The sequence below is a fragment of the Globicephala melas genome, chromosome 7, assembly GCF_963455315.2.
Source record: "Globicephala melas chromosome 7, mGloMel1.2, whole genome shotgun sequence".
Lineage (NCBI taxonomy): Eukaryota > Metazoa > Chordata > Mammalia > Artiodactyla > Delphinidae > Globicephala > Globicephala melas.
Window position 1 is genome coordinate 53855032 of NC_083320.1, and position 24472 is coordinate 53879503.

The 24472-nt window shown below is 37.4% G+C and overlaps 1 protein-coding gene across 2 annotated transcripts in view; it reads left to right on the forward strand.

Moving 5' to 3' along the window:
- Positions 1-13332: 13332 nt before the first annotated feature.
- CCDC141 (coiled-coil domain containing 141) overlaps positions 13333-24472 on the forward strand; it is a 214981-nt gene continuing 203841 nt past the window's right edge. For both annotated transcript variants that reach the window (XM_070045946.1, XM_030850759.2), the window contains exons 1-3: positions 13333-13391; positions 15970-16202; positions 18725-18847. In XM_070045946.1, the coding sequence (XP_069902047.1) occupies positions 16101-16202; positions 18725-18847 (225 nt within the window). In that variant the 5' untranslated portion in view covers positions 13333-13391; positions 15970-16100. The remainder of the gene's footprint in view (positions 13392-15969; positions 16203-18724; positions 18848-24472) is intronic.

Sequence of the window (24472 nt, forward strand, 5' to 3'; positions counted from 1 at the left end):
AGTGGATTAACACAGTGAGAACTACAATAAAGATATAGAAAATATAAGAAAATACCAAACGGAAGTTAAAACTGAACTGAATAATACACCAGACTGGTTCAACAGCAGACTGGATGAGGTAGAAGAACAAATGAGCAAGCTGGAAGACAAAGCAGTGGAACTCAACCAGATAGAGCAGCAAAATGAAAAAAAGAATTTTAAAAAGCAAAGATACCTTAAGGGACCTTTGGAACAACATCAAGAGGAATAACATCCACGTTATAGGGGTTCTAGAAGAAGAGAGAAATGATCAGAAGACTCAGTTGAGGAGTTAGTGGCCAAAAACTTTCATAATCCAGGAAAGGAAACAGACATCCAGGTTCAGGAATCCAAGAAAGTTCCAAATTAGATGAACTCAAAGCAAAACACACCAAGACACATTATAATTAAAATGGTAAAAGTTAAGGATAAAGAGAGAATCCTAAAAGCAGCCAGAGAAAAACAACTTATATACAAGGGAAATCTCATAAGGCTATCAGCAGATTTTTCAGTAGAAACTTTACGGGCCACAAGGGAGTGACATGACATATTCAAAGTGCTGAGAGAGAAAACAGTCCAACCAAGAATTCTCTACCCAGCAAGGCTATCATTCAGAATTGAAGGAAAGATAGTTTACCAGATAAGCAAAAGCTAAAGAAGTTCATTACCACTAAACTGGCCTTATAAGAAATGTTGAAGCTAAAAATAAATGGCACTAATTAATAATTAGAAAACATACAAAAGTAAAAAATCTCACTGGAAAAGATAAATATATAATAAAGATAGTGGATCAATCACTTTTAAGGCAAGCGTGAGGCTTAAAAGACAAAATAGTAAAATTAACCAGAATTATAATAATTAGTTAAGGGATGCATGAAATAAAAAATGTAAAATGTGTCATCAAAAGTATAAAATGGGGGGGGTAATAAAAAGGTAATGCTTTGGGAAATGTTCAAATTTAAGTTGCTACCAACTTAAAACAGGCTACAATTTACATAGGGTGTTATATTTAAACTTCACAGTAACCACAAGGAAAAAAACCTATAGTAAATACACAACAGAAAATGAGAAAGAAATCTAAACATAACACTGAAGAAAACCACCAAAACACAAGAGAAGAGAGAAACAGAAAGGAACTATGAAAATAGTGAGAAAATAATGAACAAAATGGCAATAAGTGTATACCTATCAATAATTACTTTTAAGTGTAAATTCACCAGTCAAAAGATATAGCATGGTTGAATAGATTAAAAAAACAAGATCCATCTATATGCTGCCTACCAGAGATTCACTTCAGAAGAAAGGACACACACAAACTGAAAGTGAAGGAATAGAAAAGATATTCCATGCAAATGGAAATAAGAAGAAAGCTTGAGTACCCATACTCATATCAGACAAAATAGACTTCAAAACAAAGATTGTAATAAAAGACAAAGAAGGGCATTACATAATGATAAAGGAGTCAATGCAGCAGAAGATATAACATTTATAAATGTATATGCACTCAACACCAAGAGGAACACCAAGATATATAAAGCAAATATTAATGGAATTAAAGGGAGAAATTGAAAGCAATACAGTAATGGTAGGGAGCTTTAACACCTCACTTACATCAATAGATAGATCCTTCAGACAGAAAATCAATAAGAAAACATTGGATTTAAATTACACATCATACCAGATATATACAGATAATTCCATCCAAAGACAGAATACATATTCTTCTCAAGTGTATGTAGAATGTTCTCTAGGCTAGATCATGTATTAGGTCACAGAATAAGTCTCAATAAATTCAAAAAGATTGAAGTCATATCAAGCATATTCTGCAACCCCAATGTTATAAAACTAGGAATCAATCATGAGAAAAATAAAACCAGGAAAAACCACAAAATAGGAGGTTAATCAACATGCTACTGAACAACCAATGGGTCATCAAAGAAATTAAAGGAGAAATAAAAAAATACCTAGAGACAAATGAAAACAAATTCAGTATACCAAAATCTATGGGATGCAGCAAAAGTGTATCTAAGAGGTAAGTTCAAAACAATACAGGTTGACCTCAAGAAACAAGAAAAATCCCAAATAAACAATTTAACTTAACACCTAGAAGAACTAGAAGAAGAAGAACAAACAAAGCCCAAAATTATTGGAAGAAAGGGATAATAAAGATCAGAGCAGAAATAGAGAGTGAAAAAATTTAGAAAATCTCAACAAACTGAGAGCTGCTTTCTTTGAAAAGATAAACAGAATTGACAAACCTTTTGCGAGCCAAACCAAGAAAAAAAAGAGAGGGCCCAAATAAATAAAATCAGAAATGAAAGAGAAGTTACAATTGATACCACAGCAATACAAAGAATCACAGGAGACTACTATGAAAAATTATATGCCAACAAACTGGGCAATCTAGAATAAATGGATAAATTCCTAGAAATACACATTTTTCCAAAACTGAATCATAAGCGAAAAGAAAATCTGAGCAGGCCAATGACTAATGTTGAAATTGAATCAGTAATCAAAAATGTCCCAGCAGGGCTTTCCTGGTGGCACAGTGGTTGAGAGTCCGCCTGCTGATGCAGGGGACACGGGTTCATGCCCCGGTCTGGGACAATCCCACGTGCCGCGGAGTGGCTGGGCCCGTGAGCCATGGCCATTGAGCCTGCGCGTCCGGAGCCTGTGCTCCGCAATGGAAGAGGCCACAACAGTGAGAGGCCCACGTACCGCAAAAAATAAATAAATAAAAATAAATAAATAAATAAAAATGTCCCAGCAAACAGAATTCCAGGACCAGACAGCTTCACAGGAGAATTCTACCAAAGATGTAAAGAAGAGTTAATACCTCTCCTTCTCAAACTATACCAGAAAATTGAAAAGGAGGGAAAGCTTCCAAACACATTTTACAAAGGCAGCATTACCCAGATATCAAGACAAGGACACCACAAAGAAAATTGCAGACCAGTATCCCTGATGAACATAAATGCATAAATCCTCAACAAAACATTAGCAAACCAAAGCCAACAATACATTAAAAGGATTATACGCCACCCTCTAGTGGAATTTAAATTCCAAGGAGGCAAGGATGTTTCAAGATCTGCAACTCAATCCATGTGATACATAACATTAACAAAATGAAGGATAAAATTTATATAATCATCTCAATAGATGCATAAAATTCAATATCCATTTGTGATAAAAACTCTCAACAAGGTGGATATAGAGGGACCATACCTCAATATAATAAAAGTCATATATGACAAACTCACAGATAACATCATACTCAACAGTGAAAAGCTCAAAGTGAAAGGAAGAAGTAAAACTGTTACTATTTGTAGATATTTGCACATTTAAAAAATGGGTAGAAAAATAAAAAAATAAAAAATGGGTTGAGCATATGAATAGACATTTTTTCAAAGAAGACATACAGATGGCCAACGTCACTAATTATTAGGGAAATGTAAATCAAAACCACAGTGAGATACACCTCACACCTGTTAAAATGGCTATTATTGGGCTTCTCTGGTGGCGCAGTGGTTGAGAGTCTGCCTGCCAATGCAGGGGACACGGGTTCATGCCCTGGTCCGGGAAGATCCCACATGCCGCAGAGCTGCTGGGCCTGTGAGCCATGGCCTCTGAGCCTGCGCATCCGAAGCCTGTGCTCCACAACGGGAGAGGCCACAACAGTGAGAGGCCCGTGTACCACAGAAAATAAATAAATAAAATAAAATAAAATGGCTATTATCAAAAAGACAAGAAATAACAGATGTTGGAGAGGATGTGAGGAAAAGGGAACCCTCATACACTGTTTTCTACTATGGAGGATGGTATGGAGAGCCCTCAAAAACTAAGAATAGAACTACCATATAGTCCAACTATTCCACTGCTGGGTATTTATCTGAGGAACATGAGAACACTAATTTGAAAAGATACATGCACCCCTATGTTCATTGCAGTATTATTTATAATAGCCAAGATATAGAAACAACCTAAGTGTTCATCAATGGATGAATGAATAAAGAAGATGTGTGTATATATACATACATACACACAATGGAATACTACTTAGCCATAAAAAAATAATGAAATCCTGCCATTTGTGACAACATTTGAAGGTATTATGCTATGTGAAATAAGTCAGATGGAGAAACACAAATACTGTATCATTTCACTAATATGTGGGATCTATAAAAAAACAAAGCAAATGAACAAACAAAATAAAACAAACTCACAGATACAGAGATCAGATTAGTAGTTATCAGAGGAGAAGGGGGTTGGGGAGTGGGCAAAGTAGGGGTAGGGGGTCACACTTGTATGGTGAAGGATGGTAACTAGACTTGTGGTCATGATCACTTTGCAGTGTATACAGATGCTGGATTATAATACTGTACACCTGAAATTTATATAATAATAAAAATATGCATTTAAATGCAAAAATTCTAAATAAAATATTAGCAAACTGAATTCAAGAGCACATTAAAAGGATCATACATAATGATCAAGCAGGATTTATCTCTGGAATGCAAGAAATTTCAACCTATACAAATCAATAAATGTGATACACCACATTAATAGAATGAAAGATAAAAATCAAATGATTATCTCAATAGATGCAGAAAAAGCATTTGACAAAATGCAACATCCTTTCATGATAAAACCTGTCAACAAATTGAATATAGAAGGACTATACCTCAACATAATAAAGGCCACATACAACAGGCCCACAGCTAACATAATAGTGGTGAAATGTTGAAATCTTTTCCTTTAAGTTCAGGAACAAGGCAAGGGTGCCCACTCTCACCAGTTTTATTCAACATAGTACTGGAAGTCTAACCAGAGCAATCAGGCAAGAAAATGAAAGAAAAAATATTTAAATTGGAAAGGAAGAAGTAAAATTGCCTTTGTTGCAGATGATATTATCTTATATACAGAAAGCCCTAATGACTCCACCAGAAAAACTATGAGAACTAATCAACAAATTTAGTAAATTTGCATGATATTAAATCAACATACAGAAATCAGTTACATTTCTATACATGAACAACAACTTTGTTGTTCTGAAAAAAAAATTCCATTTACACTAGCATCAAAAATAATAAAACAGGGCTTCCCTGGTGGGGCAGTGGTTGAGAGTCTGCCTGCCGATGCAGGGGACGTGGGTTCGTGCCCCGGTCCGGGAGGATCCCACATGCCGTGGAGCGGCTGGGCCCGTGGGCCATGGCCGCTGGGCCTGCGCGTCCGGAGCCTGTGCTCCACAACGGGAGAGGCCACAACAGTGAGAGGCCCGCGTACCGCAAAAAAAATAAATAAATAAAAAAATAATAAAACACTTAGGAGTAAACTTAACCAAGGAGGTGAAATATTTGTACACTGAAAACTACAAGATTTGATGAAAGAAATTGAAGGAGACACAAGAAAATGGAAAGATATGTGTTCATGGATCGGAAAAATTAATATTGTTAAAATGTCCACACTGCCCAAAGCCATCTGTAGATTCAATGCAATCCCTATCAAAATTTTAATGGCATATTTCACAGAACTAGAATAAACAACCCTAAAATTTGTATAACTCCAAAAGTCCCTGAATAGCTAAAGCAATCCTGAGAAAGAAGAACAAAGCCAGAGGCATCACATTTCCTGATTTCAAACTATACTACAAAGCTATAGTAATCAAAACAATGGACCAATGGCACAGAATTGAGAGCCCAGAAATAAACTGCCCCATATTTGACAAGGAATCTAAGAAGATTCAATGGGAAAATGATAGTCTCTTTAATAGTTGATGTTGGGATAACTACATGCATAAAAATGAAATTGTACGCCTATCTTACACCTTTCACAAAAAGTGGCTCATAATGGACTAAAGACTTAAACATAAGATCTGAAACCATAAAAATCCTAAGAAAGCATAGGGAAAAAGCTCCTTGACATTGGTATTGGCAACAAATTTTAGGTATGGCACCAAAAAGCAATAATTTATAAGTGGGGTGACATCAAACTGAAAAGCTTCTGCACAGTGAAAGAAACAATAAACAAAATGAAAAAGGCAACCTATGGAATGGGAGAAGTTATTTGCAAAGCATATGTCTGATAAGTGGTTAATATACAAAATATATAAAGAACTTATACAACTCAATAGCAAAAAAAACCCCAAAACCCCCAAAAAACTGATCCCATTAAAAAATAGAGGAACTGAATAAACATTTTTCCAAAGATGACATACAGATGGCCAACAGATACATGAAAGGATGTTCAACATCTCTAATCATTAGAGAAATGCAAATCAAAACTACAACGAGATATCACCTCACACCTGTTAGAATGGCCATCATCAAAAAGACGAGATGACAAACGTTGGCATGGATCTGGAGAAGAGGGAACCCTTGTGCACTGTTGGTAGAAGTGGAAGTAATGCGGCCAATGGAAAACAGTATGGAGGGTCCTCAAAAAATTAAAAATAGAACTACCATATGATTCAGCAATCCCACTTCTGGGTGTATATATAAAGGAAATGAAACCAGGATATCAAAGATATCTTCACTCACATGTTTACTAAAGTATTATGCACAATAGCCAATATCAGGAAGAACCTAAGTGTCTGTCAATGGATGAATGGATAAAGGAGATGTGATATATATGGAATATTATTCTGCCATGAGAAAGAAGGAAATCCTGTCATTTACAACAACCTGGTCGGACCTCAAGGATGTTATGTTAAGTGAAATAAGTGAGACAGAGTAAGACAAATACTGTATGATATCACTTATATGTGGAATCTAAAAAAAAAGCCAAACTCACAGAAACAGAGAATAGAATGGTAGTTACCAGGGGCTCAGAGATTGGGACAATGGATAGATGTTGGTTAAATTGTACAAACTTCCAGTTAGAAGATGAATTCTGGGGGTCTAATAATATATATATGTATATATATTAAATCAACACATTGTATACCTTAAACTTACACAATGGTGTATGTCAAGTGTATCTCAATAAGCCTGGAAAAAATAAATAGTTGGAATACTAATATTTCTAAGCCTAAAATTTGTGATACCTCAAAGTATCTTTAAACATCTCCACAGGAATATAAATATTTTCCCCAAACATCTTTTAAAACCTAATTAATATTACAACACAATTTTCTCCATGATATGCCATTGGCAAGAAGAAGGAAGTGATGGGTTAGTAATTTCACAGATTAGACCAGAGTGTGGTAGTTTAAAAGTTGGAAATCATTACATCAAAATATGTTCTGAAAAACTAGTGGAAAGGCCAAAGTTAGTGGATTCAGGTATTCAGGGAGTCAGCCCATGTTTAAACATGGTCATATATGCCTCTACTTTTTATCTGTATTAAATTTATCTATCTGACATAATCCAATGAAATGGCAAGTAAAGATAGACTGAATATTCAACATACTGGTAAATTTCAAAATGAATGCTCAAAACAGCTATTTCCCCTCCCCATGAATTTTTTTTCTTAAATATCAGTGAGGTACATGGAAAAAAGAAAATCCAAGGAAACCACATCTTATTTTAATTATTTATATTTACACTTAACTGTTTAAAGTATGGAGAAATTAATAAAATAGAATTAGGAACCTGAGAAGTTGAAAGTACATAAGATAGATTTTAAACAGACATTTGAAAAGCAGATACTTTCATGTTTTAAGTCCAAGAAAGATGAATATCAATGCATAATTCATACAAATGGCTAAACAAATCACTAAACAATCCTATAGTGTATGTTACTAAAGAATTGATTTCCATTCGTCTATGTGATAAATCCTTGATGTGATTTCATTTTAACAAGAGCAGAAAAAGAACTATGACACAAACCCAAATCAGTTTTATTATAATGTTAATTTACATCCATGCATAAAGCTGTTCTGTCTAATGATTGTTCACGTTGATTTGGAAAATTCTTTAAAAGGGTTCTTGTCATTTACAGGACATTTTAGTTTTGTATATTTCCTATGTTATAAAGCTTTTCTGGCCAAATTGCTTCATGTGTGTATTTTATCTTTAGTTTTCAAATAGGGAAAGCTGAGAATAGATATGTGGCTTTGTACTTCTGTTGTTGCCTTTTAAGGGTGGTTGGTGTAGTGTTCTGACTCAGAGGGCTCTGTCAGAGAATGCTCAACTTTTGCGGACTAGCTGGTTTGTATGGACATCTGTATAATTTTTCATCCAACATTAGGATAGAACTTACTCCCTGTGGCATTGGAGCAAGGGAGTAAGAGGGAAGTGGCTGGGTTCTAGACTCACTCACTTCATGAACTTGAATAAGCCATTTTAACTTCTCTAGCCTCAATTCTCCAACTCATACGGCAGAATTAACAGTCCTGCCTTGACTATAGTACAGTCATCCTTTGATATCCACAGGGGATTGCTTCCAGGACCTTCTGTGGGTACCAAAATCCACGGATGCTTAAGTCCCTTATATAAAAATCTTCAGATACAGAGGGCCAACTGTACAAGGTTGTTGAGAGGTCCAGCCAGATTAATTGGTTATAAATTTTACAAACCTAAAGGGATTTAATGAGGATGGGGCTGATGAAGGAAATCAGGACCCGTGTACAGCAGGTGCTCAAGAGACATTAGTGGTGAGGCCTTCAACTCACCCTGATAGCAGGAGCTTAAGGCAGGGACATGCCAGAGCAGAATCTAAACTCTGCATAAAGTAAATTGACTTTGCTTTTGAAGTCCTTCCTTTGTGAGAGTGGAATTTGTGATAGGAAACCGGTTTGCTCAGAGTGGTGTGAGTTGTATGGGGTGGGGCACAAACGACCTGCTACTTTTGTTTCCATTTTTGATTTCCAGATTTCTCTGAGTTTCTCTCATCTTGTTTCCTGCTTTTCCTAAAAGCCTGAGTATATGAATATCCTTTTTCCTGCAGGTGTTAGTAACTTCTTTATCCTTCTGGACATTCTCAACAATCATTGCCTTTCAGGTGGGTTCCACAACTAGGGTGAGTGATGTATTAACAAAAATGAAGATAACGATAGCAAGGGACTTCTTCTGAATGCTGGTGTGAGGCATTCTTACTTGGACTGAGGATGCAGATCTCAAAAACCATACAGTAAATTTTTAGAAACTCAGTTAAGTTTTTAAAAACATAATCTACAGGGGAATTCTATTAAAAACGGCTTTGTCATTAAACTGTTGCCAATAAACTGTCAGTAAATGATGAAATATCACCTCATACAACTGAGAAAGCCCATTATAACACTATTATCAGAGTCTTATTACGTGTAATCATCTGCACACATATGTATATTGTATACAAAATATATGCACATATACATTAAGTTCTTTAGGTCTTAGTATTTCTTAATAAAACGTCATTAAAAAAAAAGAAACTTTCTCTTTTTAATTCTTTGCATACTTCCTGCTTAGAATCCATGGATAACACCATCTTGTTGAGGTTATGTGATCTTTGTGTTCTTGAGTTTTATATTATTTTTCCTTCCTTGGCAAAAATTATAGCTGCATGGAGAAGTGGCAGCTCACCCTTAGTGTCACTGCTGGGTTCCCAAGCAGCTGGAAGGACTGCTGCTCTTTAGGTCTCCCTGGGAGTTACTCTGGGATGGAAATTCTCAGCCTCAACTGGAGTTTAGCAACAGTATGGAAAAACAAAAGTGTAATTTTCCAAAATCAAGTTGACGAAGACTCTTGTCTTCTCATTTACTCACCCTCCCTTCTAAAGGGTAACTCTCAGGACACTTCATTATGTTAACTGGAATTATATCAGAGAAAGAACCCTGCTACACTGAAGCCTGGGTGCACAGCCCAATGCAGGTAGAAAGCCTTGTGAGTTTAAATTTTAAAAATAAACTTTCTACATGAAAGCTTTTCAGTGATTTTTTTAAAAAAATCTTTTCTGGCTTGAAGTATCATATACATCTCTCCCACTCAGAAAAGAAAGTTTTGCCAAATCAATCATAGCCACATTTGCTGATTATTTTAACTAAACTCTACACAAGTATTTGATAGTTTTCCAGATCATACATTGGTCTAAATAGAGAATTTTAGGAAAATATGTACATGATAGTTGAACAGATACTGCTGTCATTTCACACATCATTTTGGTAAACTATGGCTTAAAATTATAGTAAGTACAGCCATCTTTGATCTTTGACCACGCTAGGTATTCTTTGAACTTTCCCAAGTTTTGTTTTGCTTTGTTTTCCTTACTACTTACAGAAGGGAAATTTGCTGGATATTGAAGTTGCTTATTTATAATTATTCTCCTAGGTCTTATGGAGAAGCTAGGCATTTATGTCATTACATACATTTAATTGTAAGGAATTCTATGGCAGTCAATGTACACAGAATGTAAAACTGTTAAAAAAGAGTCATGATATTTCTTAAGTAAAACTTAAGTGTCTGTAAAGAAGCATCCCAAAGGACAATTGTACTGGCATTTGTGTTTTGGGTGCTACAGAATTCATCCTACTTCTGCTTTCACTCTTGACTCCTACAGTCTTCACCATGAAGAGCTTCTTTAACAGTGTTAAGTCAAATGATGTCATTCCTTGGATGAAAACCTCACATTAATGTCCCATCTCTCTCAGAATGAAATCCAAAGTCCTTACCTTGGCATAATAGCAGGGTTACCACATAATTTATCATCCAAACAGGACTCTTTAAAGAGTGGAAGGTGCCTTAAGAGTAATTTTGCCAGGGAAACAGATGTAAACCATGATTGTCCAAGCAAACCGGACCCCTACCTGGTAGATATCATGTTCTATCAGTGTCCTCTTCTTTCAATCCTCACTCAACTCCAGCCACATTGACCTACTGGATGTTTTTCAGATATAGCAAGTGTGCCCAGCTACCTGGAATGTTCTTCCCTAAGATATCTGCATATCTTGCTCTTTTCAACTTAATCCTGGTCTCTACTCAAATCTCATCTCTTCAGGAGAACTTTCCTGACTCCTTCCTAAAGTAGTATCCCTCTTCCCCTGTTCACTGTCACCTTCTTACTCTGCCTTATTTTTCTTCATAACACTGATTACATCTTTACATCATTATATATGTATTCTTGTTTGTTTGTTTTCTAGTTGGTTGTGCCTCCCCCACCAGAAGGAAAGCTCCATCAGTGGATGAACTTTGTTTTGCTTATTGCTGTGTGCCTGGCATCTAGAACAGTGCCTCACACCTACTAGACATTTAATCATACTCAGTGAATGAACAAATGAATACCTACATAAAAGAATAAGTTGATGGCCAGAATGGAGGCTGTTTTAAGAGGAAAGAGCAGCTTCACTTTACTTACGGATGTTAAGTGACAGTGCTTGTAAACCAAGAAATAAATGAGAGGTGCCAGGAAGAGTATTACATAATACAAAGGATGAGTTAGGGAAAATTTTGTCTAAAGTGAATGGTTAAACACGGTATTCTAGAGAAATGCTGACTCGTTGAGATTTTTTACCGTTTGATTATACTGAAATATTTCCTCCCTGGTAATGCATATTTTATGTCTCTCTAATATATTTTATCCATTTGGGTTGCCTACCAAGTGTTGTAATTCAACTTAATTTTAAAAAGTTATTTCAAATTTTGTGACAGTTACTAGATTTAGGAAATCCCTTAACAGATGTTGTCTTAGAAATGATCATGTATAACTATCCGAACACCACCTATGTGCCAGGCATTGAAGTGTTTTACAAATGTTATTTTATTTAATCCTCTCAACAAACCTATATGACATAGGTATTCCCATTATCTCCAATTTGCATTGAGGAAACTGAGGCACAGAGAGGTAAAGGCAGTCTGACTTCAGAGCCCCTAACCCATTGCCTTTGCCATTTTGTATGGTTTACTTTTTCTTGTTGTTTTGGAATCACTATCAGTTTATTATTCCTGTTAATCTCTGTATTCCAATAGAAATACCCTGAAAGTATCCCCTGATTTCTCTGTCAAATTCTAAATGTAACCTTTTGTGATTCAGCCTACTTAACCACTACCAGTTGTTTTCCCTTAGCTTTTATCACTGTGGATTTCTGTCTTGGTTATGTTTTTCATTGTTTATGGTCTTTTTTCACAGGAATGTCACCCTTTCGAGAGTAGAGACCTGTTTCGCTTACTGCTATATTCCTAATGTGTAAGTGCCTGGTATGTAGCAAATGCTCATAACTATTGGTTGCATGAGTAAATACTGAATGAGTGAATTGTATCAAAACTTTTTTCTATATGACTAATGTGATTCAATCAGTCAGCCAGTATTTATAAGCACTAATTCTGTGCCTAGTACTGTGCTCCATATATATACTAATACACACACACACACACACGTATTTATATATGTGTATGTGTGTATATAGTATTTGCTAAATGTCAGGTCCTCTTCTAAGTGCTTTACATAAAGCAACTCTTTTATTCTCTACGATAACCCCTTGAGGTGGTCTGCAAAGATTTAAAAAAAAAAGACATTAAGATATAACTCCTTTATGTAAGGAGCCTTAAATCTAGTTAAGAAATAATACCAATGGAAGTGAAATAAATAGAAAACAATACAAGTTTATAATTCAAGGCAATTATTAAATTGTGAATTACAATTAAATTTTGAGGAAAGGGGAATATAAGTACGTATTTCAACTTTTAAAAGGAGTTGATTCTTTATCTTGGTCTTAAGCAATGGGAGGAATCGGATAGATGAAAGGAAGAAGACAATGATATTTCTGGATAGAATAACTGAATTAAGGTAGAGAACAAAGGTTAGCTATTAGTCACAATAGCTAACACATGGAAGCCACTCAAGTGTCCATCAGTGGCTGAAAGTATGAGCAAAATGTGGAATATATACACAAGGGAATATTATTCAGCCCTAAAAAGAAAGGAAATTCTGATATACACTACCACATGGATGAACCTTGAGGACATTATGCTAGATAAGATTAGTCAGTCACAAAAGGACAAATACTATATGATTCCACTTATGTGAGATACTTAGAGTAGTCAAAATCATAGAGACAAAAGTAGAATGGTGGTTGCCAGAGGTTTGGGGGAGTAGGGAATGGAATTATTGTCTAGTGCGTGTAGAGTTTCAGTTTTATAAGATTAAAAGAGTTATGGAGATAGATGGTGGTGATGGTTGTACAACATTATGAATATATTTAATATCACTGAAACTGTACACTTAAAAATAGTTAAGATGGTAAATTTTGTTATGTGTATTTTCCCACAATAAAGAAAAATTGGGGGAAAGAAGTGCTATTTGCAATTCTACAGAATCCAATTATAGCTTTTTGATTCCCCACAGAGGATTTTTCACTAAAATTCAGCTGGTATAAAAACAGACATTTCCCAGAGGGATAAACAGAGAAGACATAATAACCTCTGCAAGATCCTCTATAAACTGCAAAGAATATGAGAATGCCTGTAAGGGTTTTTGTTTTGTTTTGTCTTTTTTTTTTTGGTGATGATAGGGGAGGTGGAGTATAAACAAGCTCAAAAAGCTTTAAAAAGTCTAATTATAGTGTAGCAATTTCTTTAGTACAATATATTTACTATTCTCCAAACTATTTTTCCAAATAATGCAACTTACAATTAAATATTATGCTAGATAAAGGGACATATAGACCAAGGTTCTAAATGAGCTGGATGTGGATGGAGAGGTCTGAAAAACAGAGCTTCTGAAGGGAGAAGGACTAAAGAGTTGAAGAGGAAAGAAATAGAAAGCAAGGGAAGGGGAGAGAAAAGTGATTCAAGTCTTTTCAAGATTTTAAAGCCAAGAATTTGAATTAAAAGAAAATTAGTTAGAAACCACTTAAATTCGTATATGCAGTTTACATTATTGCTCATGTCCACCAATGCAGAAAACATTTTCTGTGCAACACTCTGGGACTGCTTGGAAAGAAAGGTCATCTATACACAGATAGATACTACCTTTGCTGCTGAATTGTTGGATTAATCTTTTAACAAAGTCTTAACTATTTCTAATTCCCTTTGCCCTTAAGCCTTGGAATTAATCAGACTTTCAGCGGTGTTCTCTCTCCTCCCCACCTCTCTCCTTCCTTTCCCTTCCTGTGGGCCGGTGATTCCACACAGTCCACACGGCCCTCCACACCCTTTACATAATCATCCACCTGAAGTGGGGCTCTGTGGACATAACCACTCATTTCTAGCCGTGGTCTGTGCAGCCTGCTGCCAAAAGTTCCCTTCGCCTCCTGAGGGCCTTTAGGCAACTTTTGACACACACTGAGTTTCTAACAGTAGGGTTAACTTTGGGCGAAAGTGCACTGTGTATTTTGGGTGCGGGTCACTGTTTGCTGTTCTGGTTTGCCGTGTACACAAAGGCTTAAGCAAGGCTCCTCTGGGCATTTTAATTTAGGGTGTGGAGATTATGTGACACAGTTGTCAACTCTTGGTTTTCCTTCAGGCCAATTAGCTGAAAACTGGTTTCACTCAATTTGTTTTGGTTTGTTTGGACCAACTATTTGCTAAAGCAGAAGGAGCCCGCCTTCAACACTGAGGCAGCCCCTACAGAGCGTCTGGGTTGGTTCTCTGCAAGCTCTCCATCCCTGCCATAAAATGAAACCATTTACAATATTTCCTACATCATGGTGTCTCTTGTCATCTGCTCTCCCGAGCTTGTTCCAAATGCTCCCTTTCTGCCTCGAGTAAAGTTCCCAGAGCCCAGGAACTGGGATCCAGGGTGGTTTCCTTTCACTGGAACAGCAGACAACTAGGTCATGGCTGCATAACTGCAGAGCAGCCAGGATATGCTCTGGGAAAAAAAAATAGTTGCTGAAACCAAAGTATATGTAAAAGCACTATTTCCCCTTTGATTCAAGAATATTATCATGAACCTTAGCAGAACAAAACAGTGGTGCTGACTCAGCCTTCTGAACATTGGCCCTGAACCTGATCATGCTTTTAAATTGAGCTAAGGGTTTAAACAGCGAGTGGACTCATTTAACTCTGTTTATTGCTATATCCTCTGTTCTGGCTTTGTTCCAGAGATTTCCGATGGCTCCAGCAGCTCTGGAGTCAGTATCTCTGATGTGTTTGCATCTGACCTCTGACCTAAGCTTCAGGGTTATTTTCAGCTGTTTCTTGACAGGGAATCCAACAGCTGCTGTTTAATACCACCGACAACTTGTAACACACACTGAGTTTCTAGCAATAGGATTAATCTGCCGATCCTGGGCTCTGATTTAAGCTGTCTATAATTTTCCTGCACAAGGCATGGGGGAAAAGTAAAAACCGAATCTGAAGTACAATGTTATCCTTTTTTTAAAAAGTGTAGCGAAATATACATAGTCTTAACCTTTAATCCAAAAAACCCAAAACATTTTCCTGCTGCAATTAAAAGTAACAGCAAAGTATATTACTTCCTAGTAGTTGTGGCAACTGGACTTGAAAATACTGTTCAGTGGAGTAGATGGTCTTAAAGAAATCCTGACTTGGTAGATATCTATTGATAACTGCTCATTGAAATATTTTTTAAAATGTCCCTAAGAAATCTGAGACTGAGAAAATGTGACCATTTCATATAAATTTCATTTGACAAAAGGCAGTAAGTTTTAGGAAAACAGATTAATCCAAAAAGATATTTCAAACAATTTTGTGGCTTAATCCCAAAACAAATACCAGAACTTATTTTTAAAGTACATTTTTGGGAGTTTTCTTTGCATGGAGGAGACTTCAAAAATTTTGAAAAGATTGATACCCAGGTTAATGACTGGCTGGTTTCAAAGCCCACCAAAACTGTATAGATTCAGTGGCTAAAGTAATTTGGGTTGTGAGGATGTAATTCTTTTTCCATTTGCTATCAAACATCAGCTGATAGAGAGCTAGAAGCTGCCCTCTGCATTTAAGATAATGGCCAAAATAACAGGCGTTCAGTGTTACCATACTAGGGGTGTGGCTATTCTCTCCCGTTTTTTCCTCTCTCTCTCATGATAAACTCAATGGGGTTGTCTATTTTTAACCTCCTGTTCTTTCCTTTTGGCAGAGTAATCAGTGCGAGGGGAGCTCTTGCCCTGAATGAATCCAAGTAACCCCGGTGGTTGCCTTCTGAAATGACCAGCAGACACACAACTGTACGGAGGCTACCCAAAGCGTAAACTCTGGTTCTAATGTACCATGTCCAGCCAAGGAAGCCCTGGTGAGGAGTCTTCTACGACAACAGTCAGTTCAGTAGCTGTGCAGGCTGGGGACTCCAAAATCGTTATAGCCATCATAAAGGTAAGCTGACAACTTCCTTTTTTCTGTGTAGCTGTGGGCTTCTTGCTGTGTGCTGATAATCCTAAAGAACATTCCACACAATCGGCAGTACACGGCATATAGAAAAAAACCCAGCAGGTACATCTTATTGCTTTCTTAAATTGCAACTAAGAGAAAAACCTCTAAGTTTCAGCCAGTTGCTAGTTTCTCTTTCGGTTAGCCAGAAAACATCTATAAGCAGCTTGATTTTTCTAAAAAGCAACAACAAACTTTACCATATACTTTCAGTTTGGTTTTTAAAGACAAAGCATTTGTGATTAAAAGTTTGTGATTGCCAGGCTGGAGTCCAGTGGACCTGGGAAATGTCTGTGATTTTTGAGAGTGGATGTGATGAAGGAGGGAAGAGGAGGGTCCCAGCAGATAAGGGGTGGCATTGTTTTGGCATGATGAGTGCAGGGAACACCTAATAAGAGACTGTGACACGTGCCCTCTGCAGCTTTGGTTCTGACATGGTAAAGACACTAGTAAATCCTTGTCACATGGTTGGGGGAATAAAGACCCTACCGGGGAAAGTGCTGAGGACATGTGTCAAATTTGCCCTTAACAGCAGGAAATTGAAGCCACTTGGGACTTAAAGGTTTTTTTTTTTTTTTTCCATTTTATTTTATTTTATTTTGTCATGTGCTCACAGCATCTCTCTCTCCTCTCCCTGGCAGGTCACAGAGATAAATTAAAAATAAAATCTACAAGGAAAATAATTTATAAAAGCAATTCCCTTCAAGGTTTTTGCATGTTTTATGTCAAACAGTTTGCTCATTTGCAAAGGTGACCACACATCTTTAGGTTGAAGAAGGCATCCATGATTTTATTTCCCATGAATATGTCCTGTAAAAATCCCTGAAGCCTTATGCTTGGATTTAGACAACTCACCACCTCAGGAATTCAGTGTTTAATGAAGGAATTTAGCAAACAAGCTGGTGCTCACCACAGCCTGTTACTTTCAGAGCCCCACCAAGCTTAATTGAATGACTTTTCTGGCCTTTTGTAAGAAGCATAGACGACAGGCCTGTTTACTTTCACTTAATTGCTGCGAACTTTATGTTAATGTGAAAATTATTAACAGGAAAGCAGCACTTGACATTGAGCAAAATGATTCACTCTAGAAGCACTGAATGCAAAGTGTGCCTACCCAGGCCGATTCCCCAGGGCTCTTAAGACTTGGTGTACATAAACAGAACCTCTGCTGTGTCCCTTGACCTCTATTCTTTTCAAGGGCAATGAGTGGACATGGAAAGAAGCCTGAAGCAAAAGTAGGAAAATTGATAATTTGTGTTTGATTCTATGATGCTTTGAGTAACTGCAAATTTCAGCAGAGAGGGAAAAGAGGAAAAATTACTGTTTTGTAAAAAAGTTAAATTTTCTTTCCCTTAAATATGAAACATTTCTTAGAGTAGGATGAGGAAGAATGCATACAGAGTAAATGATGAATCAGAGGTAAATTGACAGTAAGAAAATAAAACCTCTAAAATTGTACTGGAAACTCTTATTTTAACTGAACTGTGTTTCTAAGAATGTTCCCTCCGTCCTCCCTCCCCAGCTCCCTTAGTTCACTGCCATCCCATATGGAATAAACCCCAAGCTTTTCAAAGTGGGAAGTCCATCTGAAGGGAGTAGAAGTGCCTGTGTCTGCTCTATATGGACTTCTCATTTCTAAACAGTCTCAGGGCACTAATGATCTAGAATAGACATGTGGTTTCTCATTTCTCTTCAGCAATTCACTTAGCCACGTGCACATGCCTCATAGCGGTTCCTTTTGCTTCATCGGTTGTTTCTTCTTAGAAAAGCAATTCCTTAGGAAATGCAATGATGAATTATATCTTGGAGCAATGAAAGGGTCCTAAGTGTGGAAAACAAGCTGGCTGCATTCAAATAGCAGTTGTCACACATCTAATTTCACTGACACTTTTATACATACTTTATTGAATATTCAACAACAAAATTTGGAAAATATTGTTTTAATTTTGGAATAAGCGAAAAATCAGTTGCTTCATCTGCTGTTTATTCTTTCTGGTTGGATCAGCAAGGTCAGTGTAAAGACACTAATCAGCCTACATTACATTTATGAAACTTTTTCCCTTTGGTGTAGTTTGCACCCTACTTGCTCAGATCACTATTTTTATAGAGTTCAGTTTTGTGAGTGAGAGAATGTAAAAGTGTGTGAATTATTCTATAATTTTGTACTCTTCAATAATACATAACCTACTGTATATATTCCTCATTTGGGAATTTTGAATTTATATCCAGTATGCTAAGAGAAAGGAATTTATCCTAAGCATAAAAAAAAAGAAGGAAAGACAGGGCATGGATTTATGTTAGACCTGTTCTATTTCAATTTATGTAAGGCCTATCTATCTCTGTGGAAAGAATAAAGTATTCACAGTGTAACTGGAAACTTAAAAAAAAGAAAAGAAAAAAAAGGAGAAGGGTGAAAGGAAAGGAACAAGAGAAACTAAAAGTACATTTTATTTCATTTTTATTTTTAGTGTGGCAAGTGGGTACAACTTCAATTGGCTGAATCACAGCCCAATCTTCTGGAAATTGGAAGCAATCAAGATGAAACCAAAAAACTTCTTCATGATCATGAACTTCTTTTGGCCAAGCTTAAGGTAAGATATTAAGATATGAAGCAGATACAAAATTAAAAAGAAATAAAAAGCTGTTTCTTACACTTCCTCTTGATTCCCCTGATGCCACTGGCCTATGTCCAGGTTAACATAGTGCCAGATAGGTAATGGAAAAACACTATAGTTATTTATGAGCAAACACCAACATTGGAGAGAATGAACAAGATTGTTTTCAACTTTCCCTAATGTGATAGAAAATATGGAGTGATAATATTTTCACTGTGGAGAAATAAGTACCTTCTTTTTCCTGGCTGCCTCGGTGGAAAAAAAAAAATTCCTTCATTTTTCCATTTCATGCAACATACTGTCAAGCCACAACAACAGATCCAAACTTCCTATTGTTAATGAGACCTGCTGGCAAAAATAATATAGAGGCTTTTTCCTCTCGAACTATTGAAAATATCTGATTTTATATTTAATATTAAGAGTTCTTGAAACCAAAGAATGGTTTTAATAAATAGAGTTATTATTACCTATATGTTGTGATTATTTAGTTAAGAATCTAGAAACAGTGTTGGTTTGAGATTGCCAGATAAGGTATCTAATCAGAGACAAGAATGTCGTTTGTGGGGCCTGTGCAAAGTGAAAATGTGGGACTCCTTGTTCAAAAAGCAGGAAAAAGCTTTTTCTTGGCCTGTCATGGTGTTTTTTTAAATCTGCTATGTAATATCTGGCTCCTTCAGCCATGGGGATATATGTGGGGTGAGTGCACCCCTCACAGGCACTGGGCCTCAGTCCCAGCTCAGTGCAGAGGGTGTGGGCCTAACCCCAACCCTTCCTGAGCTGTGCCCTGACCCCTGCCAGGGCAGATGACAGAGGTCACTGAGCAGGGGCGGGAGAGCAGACAGGATAGCAAAGAGATTCTCTCCCCGGAGGGCAGGACCACACGCGAGATGAAGCTCCCATCCCCCAGCACTTCCTCTGTTGTCCCATTGGACTTCACTTATAAAACACACAGTCAAAGATAAAATTGTTAAGAATTTCAAGACAGTGACCGGTAAGACGTTAAACTACAAGTGGTTTCTCCGTCTGAGAACGGAGCCCTGTGCAGCAGCCAGCTCTGTGAGTAATAACCCTCTTAAGCAAATGAATGTCATCACTAAGATCAAAGAGGTTTGATTCAGAAGGCTGCAATGACTAGATGTTCTGTGTCTTCAGTACTTTAATATTACTGGCTTCTTTGAACATCTAGGCTGGAATTTCCACTTGCTTCCTAGATTTAGAGGCAGATCTGTTCTGCTTCTGACATATACCAACAGCAGTAGTAAAAGTAAAAGGGTAAATCAGACTGAGAAGTTGAAGAAAGAATTAGTACTGAAGCAGGGGGCTATTAGAATCCAGAATTTATTCTCCTGTGTAGACAGCTCCTTGCGCTGGGCTCTGGGCTGTCTTTCAAGGAAGAAATCCTTGGCGACCAGGAAGTCCTTGGTATATCTTAAAAAACACACGATGATGTGAACAGTCATTGAACCAGGAATCAAAAGACCTATGTTTTAGCACTAATTGTGCTGCTAACTAGTGTCGTTTGGCCAACAATTCAAGGTTTTGCTGCTACACAAAAAGCTTATATTATGAATTGTGGAAACCCAACACTTCCTTGCAATTCTTGCCCATCCACAGAGGTTTACTTTCTCAAGGTCTCCTGTGTCCCCAGCCCCTTCATGTGTACCTGCCGACTGTTTCTAAAGTTAACCTGGATTTGAAGCTACATCCCTTCCCCAGGTCCCGCTAGCAATTCATGCCCAGCCAGCACTTTCAGGTACACTGATGAACTGTGAGTGGTGGGGAAGCTCACAGCAGTCTGGGTCTCTCAGGCTACCTCTTTCCCCCCCCCCCAATCCTATTCCTGTCCAGGCCCACAACTCCAGGGAGAATTCTTTTGTAAGCAGAGCAGTTCATCTCTCCTTAACGACTATGCTCAAATTTGCATACCTACATCCATTCAGGAGCTCAGCTGGAAAAGTGTTTTCCATCAACAGGATCCATCTTTAGAAGGTGCTTGTGATTCTCAATTTTAAAGTCTTGTCCTTTAATGCCAGTCTTCTGGCTATGGACTAGCCTTCTGGACTTCACACTTTTATCTGTAAAAATGATTGGGAGAGGATGAATCAAAGGTTCATATCTATTGCGGATCTTACCATAACAAGCAATGGAATAGTGGGATCATTCTGCCTCTCTGTACGTGGATCTAATGGATCAAAAAAGCCTTTTGGCTTCACGCAGGCCTCTAACCATGACCTCTTAATGTCTATCTCCCATACTCTCTCCCACCCCACCTTACCCAACAAACCAGCCACTTACCCCCAAGAAATTTTAAGTAGTAGCATCGTTTTGGTTAAAAAAAATCAAGGGGTCTGAAGTCTGTTTCAGATTTGCTGACAAAATACTTTTTTAAATAAGAAAAATGTGATTTCCATATTGCAAATAGATAGAGCACTAATTTAATCAGTGTACTAGTTATTATGCTGTTAGGGTAGGTACAGTCTTAACCTGTAGCAGAAAATTGTTGTACCAAGTCATTTTTAATATGAGCTTTTTGAATGATAGGAACATTAGTAGTTCAATAAGCCAATAATATTTCATATTTAATGTTCATTCCAGTCCTTTTCCTATGCACAGGGCCCTGGGATTTGTTCTAATTATAAAGAAGAATGTACTCTTAGGAGTGTCGGGAGGGTGTAGGAGTTCTGTGCTGAGTCCACTCTGCTTTGGGCAAAGCAGATAGACTCTCTTGTCTCAGGTTCTTTATTTGAAAAATTATGATAATAACAGATACCCTTAAACACCTAAAAAGGAAATATGGGGGAGACATGCAATGATTTATAGAAGTGCTTGCTGTTGATAATTAATGTATCAGAGAAATTTGGATGTTTAATTTGATAGAAAAGCTATTTTCCACCTTCCATTGAAAAATATCTCAGACCATAATAATTTAGACTAAAGGGAAAAATTCTGGAAACACAGAATTTTTATGAGTGTTTCTAATGTTGGTAATATCTTATACCCCAGAAATCTGATTTTCCTTTCAGCAGGGTACTTAACCATTCCTGTGGAGTGTCCAGAGAAAAAATATTTCCCTATTTTCAGTGGGGAAAACATAGTCATGTGGAAAAAGCATTCATTCCCTAAAGGCATCTAGATTCCCAAACCAGACTCATTATTTTTAATGAGAAAGAAGAAGTTCAGGAGAGGGGAGGGGGAGATGTAAGCAGGTAACAAAAATCTGTCTGTGGCCACTGTCAACACTATCCTCAGATGGTCAAAGAGGAAAAGAGGGGTTGGAAATGCCTTACGAATGTTGCTGAGAACGTTCTATCCCTCAGTATCCATCTTGCAAGTAACTACATTGCTATTGTGCAAAGGAGTTGCAACTGTAAGAACCAAGAAAACCTCTGGACCCTAGCTCCTGTATTTGTATTTAATATATGATATTAGCATTCAGTGAAGAATGACCTTTTAAAGTATAAAAAACTGAAAAATTTCACCTCTGACTTGACTCATAAATCTATCAACTCCCTGATTCTGACTAAATCTCTGACCCAGTGAATGTTTATTTTTGTCCTGTTTCTCTTTACTTAGTTAAAAATGAATAGTCAAAATGTATTAGTAGTAAAGTTTAAAGTCTTACTAAAAGTTATTCCTTAAATAAGGAATAATGTGATTTTCTGCTGTAAGCTGGAATATTTAGTGTGAATACATTATTTAAAAAAATTATTATTGTGGTAAAAAAATATATACTTTTTTTTTTTTTTTTTTTTGCGGTACACGGGCCTCTCACTGTTGTGGCCTCTCCCGTTGCGGAGCACAGGCTCCGGACGCGCAGGCTCAGCGGCCATGGCTCACGGACCCAGCCACTCCACGACATGTGGGATCTTCCCTGACTGGGGCACGAACCCGTGTCCCCTGCACTGGCAGTCAGACTCTCAACCACTGCGCCACCAGGGAAGCCCAATCTCAACCATTTTTAAGTGTACAATTCAGGGGCATTAATTATATTAAGCATGTTGTGCAACCATCACAGCTATCAATTTCCCAAACTTTTTCATCACCCCAAACAGAAACTCTGTAGCTATTAAGCAAAGACTCCCACTCCTCCCTTCCCTGGTTACCTCTAATCTACTTTCTGCCCTTATGAATTTGTCCGTTTTAGGTATTTCATGTAAATAGAATCATGTAATATTTATCCTTTTGTGTCTGGCTTATTTCACTTAGCATATAATGTTTTCAAGAATCATCCATATTGTAGCAGGTATCAGACCTTCATTCCTTTTTATGAATGAATAATTTTCAAATATATGGATATACCACATTTTATTTATTCACTCATCTGTCCATGGACACTTGGGTTATTTCCACTTTTTCAGCTACTGTAAATAATGCTACAGTGAATGTTGGTGTACAGGTATCTGTTTGAGTACCTGCTTTCAATTCTTTTGGAGTGGAATTGCCTAGTCATAGGGCATTTCTGTGCTAAGTCTTTGAGGAAACACCAAAATGTTTTTCACAGCAGCTGCGCCATATTACATTCCCATCAGCAATGTACAGGTGTTCCAATTTCTTCACATCCCGGTTAAACTTGTTTTTTAGTTTGTTTGTTTTGCGGTACACGGGCCTCTCACTGTTGTGGCCTCTCCCGTTGCGGAACACAGGCTCCGGACGCGCAGGCTCAGTGGCCATGGCTCACGGGCCCAGCTGCTCCGCGGCATGTGGGATCTTCCCAGACCGGGGCACGAACCCGTGTCCACTGCATTGGCAGGCGAACTCTCAACCACTGAGCCACCAGGGAAGCCCAAACTTGTTATTTTCTCTGTGTGTGTATGTGTGTGTGTCTAATTATAGCCATCCTATTAGGTGTGAAGTGATATCTTGTGGTGGTTTTGATTTGTATTTCTTTAATGACTAATGACGTTAAACATCTTTTCATGTGCTTACTGGACAATTGTATATCTTCTTCGGACAAATGTCTTTCACCCATTTTTTAATTGGGTTGCTTGTTTTTTGTTACTGAGTTGTAGGAGTTCTTTGCATATTCTGAATATTAATTCCTTGTCAGATATAGGATTTGCAAATATTTTCTCCCATTCTGTAGATTATCTTTTCACTTTCTTGATGATGGTCTTAATAATATATTTTAATAAAGTAAGTCTGTGTGACTTGAATTATATATATTTACATATTAGAGAAAATTTTATAGCATGTGTGTTGTGAATGTGATGGAACGCTTTAGAACAGTATTGGAAGAGGACTAACCTATTTTACATTATCTATGTCATAGCAGTGTTTTACCCTAAATGTTTACTTCATATAGGAGATTTGTTTTCTCTCCTTCGTGTTTTCCTATAGACCCACAAGTTAGGGAATTCTACTCTCTCAGAAATGTTGTGGACGATGCTTTCACCCATGTTTTCTCTTCCCTTCTCTTCCTTTAGGAGTGAGGGGGCAGGGGGTGTTACCCAGTTGGTGAGACTAGGGGAAGAAGTGGCCACCATGGGGAAGCCAGCCTCAAAGGCTCTCTCTGCAGACTCTGACTACCCGTGGGCTGCAGGTTCTCTAGTCTCTCCGCTTCTGCATGATTTGGCCAGATGTCCCTATGTGGAAGAGGAAGGC